Source organism: Linepithema humile, chromosome 4 (assembly GCF_040581485.1).
Source record: "Linepithema humile isolate Giens D197 chromosome 4, Lhum_UNIL_v1.0, whole genome shotgun sequence".
Lineage (NCBI taxonomy): Eukaryota > Metazoa > Arthropoda > Insecta > Hymenoptera > Formicidae > Linepithema > Linepithema humile.
This window is the reverse complement of record NC_090131.1, coordinates 1,227,258-1,234,636: the sequence shown is the minus strand read 5'-3', so window position 1 is coordinate 1,234,636 and position 7,379 is coordinate 1,227,258. Positions and strand designations below refer to the sequence as shown.

General features: G+C 32.3%; 1 protein-coding gene across 4 annotated transcripts; it reads left to right on the top strand.

Moving 5' to 3' along the window:
• Nucleotides 1-3,008: 3,008 nt before the first annotated feature.
• On the top strand, nucleotides 3,009-7,354 carry Zw10 (Zeste-white 10). 4 transcript variants are annotated; one of them, XM_067354131.1, is made up of 10 exons: nucleotides 3,009-3,411; nucleotides 3,645-3,844; nucleotides 3,935-4,748; nucleotides 4,833-4,981; nucleotides 5,059-5,159; nucleotides 5,308-5,483; nucleotides 5,569-5,775; nucleotides 5,851-5,988; nucleotides 6,050-6,183; nucleotides 6,387-7,354. In XM_067354131.1, the coding sequence occupies exons 2-10, from the start codon at nucleotides 3,728-3,730 to the stop codon at nucleotides 6,597-6,599; spliced, it is 2,049 nt and encodes a 682-aa protein (XP_067210232.1). In that variant the 5' UTR covers nucleotides 3,009-3,411; nucleotides 3,645-3,727; the 3' UTR covers nucleotides 6,600-7,354. The 4 variants fall into 4 exon arrangements, with proteins under 4 accessions (XP_067210232.1, XP_012234997.1, XP_067210231.1 ...); XM_012379574.2 differs by having other exon boundaries at nucleotides 3,642-3,844; XM_067354130.1 differs by having other exon boundaries at nucleotides 3,009-3,415.
• Nucleotides 7,355-7,379: the final 25 nt, after the last annotated feature.

The window sequence follows — 7,379 nt, the reverse complement described above, 5'->3', positions numbered from 1 at the left end:
CTTTAATAATTGATTAATATCTATAACGACAGAACTCGAAATTATGTATATTTAATTCACTATTGCATTTAATGAACATCTGATTTCCATTTAATAATTAAAAAAATATTGATAATATAAGACGTAGACTTATTCAAGTTTATAAATCTTGTCTAGAAATTGATCACGCAACCTGTAAAGATGATAGCAAAGTAATATATATACAAACAAAAAGATCGTTTAAAGATCTGTTTTTTAATTCAAACATTCACGCATTCCGTAATGCATTATTTGCAATTAAATGTTTAATATTATATTATTACTTACACACTTTGGACATTTGTTAATTATTATTTGTAATTGTAATTTACTTTATTATAATTGAAAAATATAAACGTATTATATGAAAAATTACATAAATTAAAATTGGATAAAGTTCCGAAAGAGTCAACCGATTTCGCTGTCGATTGGTATACTACTGTATTTTGGTGCGCTGATTACGAATATGATGATGAAAATTGCCGACAAGGTTATTTTCAAGATTAAAATTAAAAAAACTAAAAAATTATTGTTTTTTTAACATTATTTTGATAAATATTAATGTAACAAAGAAATGTTCCAAATAAAAGTTGTAGCTCTTGAAAAAATACATCATTTATGTCGTATGCATTTTTTGCATAGAACCAATATTTTTTGAAAAAAATGAGATAATAGGAAAGACACTCCCACTGCATCCACGCATACACTTTACAACGCGAAGCGAGGTTTCACGTGAGTTCGCAACTTTCCACGCAAAGCGAGGTTCCAACCCAAACCTATGTGTATAGTTTCTTCATGGTGGAGCCCCCCCGTAGGGGCGGAACACAATGCCTTATCATTGGCCGCATTCAGCAGAACAAACCGCTTAGTAGCAATCGAACGTGATTGGTTCTTACTTTCAGAACCAACAAATTAATAGCGTTTTCGATTATACAGGATTTGAACGACCCAGGGTTGATCAATCACTATTTTACTATAAATGCAAGTCTTTCATTGGTGGAGAGGTTGCAATGACGTCATTAAGCAACCCTGGGTCGTTCAAATCCTGTATAATCGAAAACGCTATAACAGTCGAGATTCAGCGGAAAATCTACAACTGTTGAGTCTGCTGAACGCGGCCATTGAGTTCTATAACATACTGGAGCGAGCCTTCCGTATCCCGAACAAAGAAAACTGCGTCCGCGATTTAGAAAAGGACACATATAGCAATGTGAGGATCTCTGTCTCTTTTTACGTTCTATTGCTTGTGCTGAAAACATACGCTGACAAGGAAGACTAGCCTCACGTAATCTATCTGTCTTTTTCGACCGATGGAGACATCCCCACTCCTGAAAGGCTCGCTCCAGTATGTTATAGAACTCAATGTGCCTTAAAATATATGGACGTAAGAATATATGGACAGAGCGTAAGCGAGACGGGCTAGCCAGAGGGGCAAGGGAAAAATTAGCCAACTAAGATGGCGGCTACGGGTAACTAAACGAGCGTGGAATTTATAATATATGAATATTATAATTATGAATAATATTCATAATTATAATATATGAATATTATTCATAATTATAAGATATGAATATATAAAAGTAAAGGTAATAAATGAAATATATTTGTAATTTAAATAATGTAACCTGTAAGCCGCCAAGCCAAGGTTAGGTTACTAACACCGCCTACCGTTGGTTGGCTACTTTTTGTAGCCAACCAACATGGCCGCTGCATGATTTCCCCCTACCACTACCTCTATTAAGCTGGCACCCCCACCATCGGAAAAATCGGATTCGGATATAGTGCATAATTAAGTGCTAATTTGTTGCTAATTTATTGCTCTAAGCGCGGATTTATTGCTTCTACTCATTAACAAGAAAATAATATTAAAGATAGGGATGCTTCAAAAAACAAATATAGTAGAATTTATTGCTAATTAATTGCTTAAAGATACTGCAAACAGATTTTCAAAATATTAAATTTTAAAAGATAAACCAACATGACATATCGTGAACATAAAAGTAAAATCATAAAAAATAAGTAGTTAACAATATCAGATTGTTATAAAATTGTTTCTTGTATTAAAGGATCTCAAAATAAACCTTTTCCAAATTTATTGTTCGCTCATTTATTGTTCGAAAAATTAATCCGAACTTGTGGCGATGCAAGCTTGACGACAAGAGTAAAGTACATGAATGCAATTAATTGCTGTTAATATTATTATCGTAAAATGTTTCTCTAATACTGCATGAAAGAAGATTTATCTTCCTTGCCGAGAGCCCGTCGGCATCAAACGATGTGAGTATATTTTGCATAAATTATATTCCATGTTGTATATTTCTGTGCAAAGAGAACAGTTCCACAAAATTTATTCAGTCGCAGTTTAGAAATGTTTAAAATGCGAAACAATGTTTGAAGGTTTCAATAAATAGAGGAAAGGTGAATACAATTAAACATACTTTGCGTAATCTTGATACTCGTAAGAAGTTTCTACATTTCTTGAACAACAATTGCGTATTCTCAAGAGAAACTGAATTTTCATTGTGAGATAAGATAATTAATATAAGCGTAATATATGAAAGTTAGGATGAAAGAAAATAGTAAGAAAAACTATCTGGTAAAAAATTTCTCATATATAATCATGTAGCATTTAGGGCAGCGCTGGCCCTAGCGGCTGCCGCGCGCGCGGTGAAGAGAGGAAAGGAGGCGTATACCACGAGAATCGGCTGAAAAGATGAAATAATTCCGAGGCCTGCTCTAGGGGCCGTACAGTAGCGCTAACTGGATCCATTTTTCGAACCGGCGGAACTACATGACCAGATCCACTTTTTGCTATGGTAAAACGGCCGATTGGTGTATGTCTGTGCTAGATCCACAATTATGGATCTAGCACAGACATACACCAATCGGCCGTTTTACCATAGCAAAAAGTGGATCTGGCCATGTAGTTCCGCCGGCTCGAAAAATGGATTCAGTTAGCGCTACTGTACGGCCTAGAGAAAGCGTCGTACGAAAAACAATGGCATGGCCCCTCTCAGGCTTCTCTCTGCATCTACCTTCGCCTAAACATGGTGGTTGTGTTTAGTTCAATCATATGAAATCATGTGTCAAATGTTCCGATGTGAGCATTGCTAAACCCCTCTTCGTATTTTTCCTGTATAAAATCGTAATGATAAAATTGGAATTAATAACTGTGAGTGCGTAGAACACGGGGTATGTTTTTTAACCGGCACAGTGTTAAGGTTATAAATGTTGATTTTGAAACAGAAGTGAATTTTTAAGTATACACAAGAAGATTGTGGTGACAAAAAAGAGAGCTGTCTAAATTTCAATACCTTTTCTATCAAGCTTATTATAAATATATATATCTATAAGACAATTATGACTTCGTTTGTGGCAGATGTACTGGCTACAGTAGGTAATGTTTATAGATTGCTATAAAAACATATCAAAATAAATTTTCAAATTAACAATTACTAAATCATTAGCATATAATACAACTATATATTTTGCAATAAATTTGGAATCAATTTTTCTTTTCGACTAGTGGAAGTTTTTTTTAGATCATACATTCAAAGATTATTTGATCATATTTATGATTAATATATAATTGTGATAACTAGAAACAATACTTTATTGCACAGGAGAACTGGAAAAGGAGAATCTTCATAAAAATATTTATGAAATACAGAATGAGATAACAAAGCTAGAATATGAAGTCAAAGACTTCATGGGTGAGAATTATGTTGAGTTTAGTGCAAAATTGACAAGAGATGTGAATCTGGTAAAAAAGACTGAGCAGCTAATGGAGGAGCTAGATATTTTGCAGAGCAGAATAAATGATCAAGTATCTATTCATCAGTATTTATTGTGTTATTATCTATTATGTTGTACATGAAATATGCATATAATAAATTAAAATTGTTTTATTATATAGGTAAAAATAGAGCTGTCTGGTTTAAAGAAGGATTTGAAGACTCTATTAAAGATATTGACGGAATCAAAAATTAGCTTACAATTGTCTCAGCAGTTGATAAGCCTGCATAAATGCATAAAATCTATTAAAAAGACACAAGAGGAAAAGCGGTACATTGATACTGCAAAGGCTCTGCAGGAAATGCAATCCTTATTGGATAATCCTCACAGTCTCCTGCAAGAACTTGAAATATACGCAGCAATTAAAGATGAATACTGTAATCTTTTCCGCTTATACTTGGCGGAAGTGTCCAGTCTCTTGCAGGATCGAATTCGCTGGAACAGCGACGAAGAAAATGGCAAAACAATTACCTCTATCACAATAAACAATGAGTATGATGATTTGCAGGAATTAATACAAGGACTGCATATCATTGATAATCTTGAAAATGATTTACAGACGCTATCGACAAAATTGATTGATTGTATAATCAGTCCCATTATTTATGATCACTGCTCGGTGTATGTCGTCAAGGAGACAGTGTTCACTGTCAAAATAGTGGAAAAGAAAAAGGCGCTATGCTACAAAGGTGTATTATACAATTTGAAATTGTTTTTTAAATTCTTTCATCAACATTTAAATCTGCTGGTCACAGAGAACTCTTCACATGACACTTTTCTCAAAAGAATGCAACCACATTTGCTGGAGCAACTGTCGGATTTGTTGACAAAACATTGTATCTCGCACACCATTCCGACTTCTAATGCAGACCTGAAAAACTTTGAGCCTGTCGTCGAGGCGATTAACGAATTTCAAGCTTATTTAGTAGAAATTGGTATTTATATCTAGTTATTTTTTCTAGATAAGAGAGTTTGTGTCCTACAATATGCAAGACGATTAAACAATTATAACATTTCAGGGTTTCTTTCCAAGGATCAGCTCTTTCTATCAGAATATACCAACAATATTGACAAGCTTTTCATTGACAGAATATGTCAAGACTTGTTAGTTAAAGCTAGAAGTATAATGAGGAAAGATCTGCATGATTCTATTCGATATGAGCCACAGGTACCTATTGAATTGTATTACTATTATTAAAATATAAAAATAGAGTAACATTTTTAAATTGTTCCTTTCTATTGCAGGATCCGCCTAATCTTATCAACAAAGCATTTGAAAATAGCCAATTTTCTATTGAAAAGAAGTTAAATGATATGTCGTTTCACCTACCAAAATGTCAAATAAGGTATATTTTTTTTTTAAGTTAACAATAATTTAATGTCTACAATTGTATGAATTCCATAAGTCGAATTCCTTAAATTTATTTCTAACATCATAATATATAATATTAATAACAGATATATCAGATATAATAATTATTAATTGTATTTTAGCAAAAGTGCACAAGAAACGTTGGAATTAGCGAGAGGAATATTGAACGAAATGCGCGATAGTTCGGATGCTTGCGCTATCAGATTATTTTACACATGTAGAAATATATTTGAATTGTACGTTGGACTGGTGCCGGAACATCATAAAAAGTTTCTGGAAACAATTCCGCAACAAGTTGGTGAGAGAACAATACATAACAGAATAACTTAATTCTAAAAAAAAGCAGGATTAAAATTAATTATTATTATTGCAACTATGTTTAGCTCTGTTTCATAATAATTGTATGTATCTTGCCCACCACCTGCTCACATTGGCGCACGAATATAGAGATAAATTTTCGGAGAACTTACAAAAATTGAATTTAACATTCGCGGATCAAGTGACGGTACTGCGGGACATTAGTTCAGAATATTTCTTGGCACATATGAGATATCAAAGAAATATAATTTTCGATATCATAAAGGATTCAGGTTTGTAATTCGCCTATTGGCTATTGAAAAAAAATGCAAATTCATAATACTAAAATATTTGATGGTCTTGATTAGGTTTTTCGGGACTAGGCCAAACGCCTGAATTACATCCTAGTACCGAGCGTGCTCTAAGACAATGTATCAGACAGCTGGAATTATTGAAGACAGTTTGGCTGGATGTATTGCCTATAAACATCTATTGCAAAGCTGTTGGTTAGTTAAGATTCTTTTCGCTTCATTGTTACTATTTCTAATTCTCTGTATTTAACCGTAGGATGCATAACGAACTCCATGGTTGACGATTTGACAACGAAAGTCATATCTGTCGAGGATATTCCAGCTGCTGTAGCTACAGAACTGGTAACTTTATTTAATATGGTGGTGAAACGCACGCCGCAAATATTTCCTGTAAGTATATAATGAAGAAAATATAAAGAGAAAATTTACCAAAGATTTAAGTCAATATAATTTATTCATATTTAAAGTTGTAAAAGTACATTTGATGCGGTATAGCAAGTGCTCCAACTGGTCTCTGTAAAAGTTAAATAATGAGAGTGTTATTTTTAAGAAAATAGACGTGTCTCCTGTTAATGCATATTTCTGTTTTACAGGATCAACAAATTCAACAGCATGTACGTAAGTGGGGAAAATTTTTGGAGCTGATTAAAGTGCTCGGTGCGTCGCTGAAAGAAATTGAACTTCGTTGGGAAAATGGAAAAGGACCGTTAGCACAGGAATTCACAGCTTTACAAGTAAAACAACTTATTCGGGCGCTATTCCAGAATACTGAACGAAGATCTAATCTTTTAACTTCTATAAAATAAAAATATAAAACATATATATATATAATATGACGAATAAATAGCCTAAATTTATATCATATATTCAAATTTAATATGCAAGATATCTCCCACAAGATGCAGAAAATCATATAATTTTATATACTTTTGTATGAAGAAATACATGTATAAAAAATAAAACATTTATTTGTTGTGATATAGATTATGATAAATGATAATTTTATGATATTCAATTATTTTAATATCAAAAAACAAGACTGGATGTATATAGATCACAGAACAGTAATTGCAAAAATTTAATGTCCTAAAAAATTTGAATTATTTAACAATTAATGTCAAGTATGCAATTAATTTTAATTAAGAAACTTTAATTTTGTAATGTTTTTTTCGGCAGAAAATGAATTAAAAGATTGAATATCAAGATTAACAGATTAAATTAAATGTCATAGAAGACAGTGGCTAAACTCCAATTTAATTAATCTAATTAATCTTATTTTGTATTTATAGCAATTCTCAAAGAACATATGTTAAATATTCTTCTTCAATTATGTTAATATTAATCATGGTAAAATAATTTTCTCTTTTTTGACATACTTACGTAACTGCTTGTTTAGCTTACGACGAACTTGTACACGTTTGAAATTTATGGAACTAAAGCGATTATGATCCAAATTCTAAGAAGTTCCCTCATTTCATCACGAATTTGATTAAAATATTAGAATACTTGAAGAAACGCGTGTCAGCACAAACACAATATTACTTAAAAGGTCTAATAATACCGAAACTGGCCTGTAACTTGATATA

Excerpts from the sequence above, each read along its gene's own strand:
- Zw10 (XM_012379573.2), top strand. The coding sequence starts at position 3,379 with ATGACTTCGTTTGTGGCAGATGTACTGGCTACAGTAG. Across the intron at positions 3,416-3,641 it reads AGATGTACTGGCTACAGTAG|GAGAACTGGAAAAGGAGAAT; the intron begins GTAATGTTTATA and ends TTTATTGCACAG. Across the intron at positions 3,845-3,934 it reads AGAGCAGAATAAATGATCAA|GTAAAAATAGAGCTGTCTGG; the intron begins GTATCTATTCAT and ends TTTATTATATAG.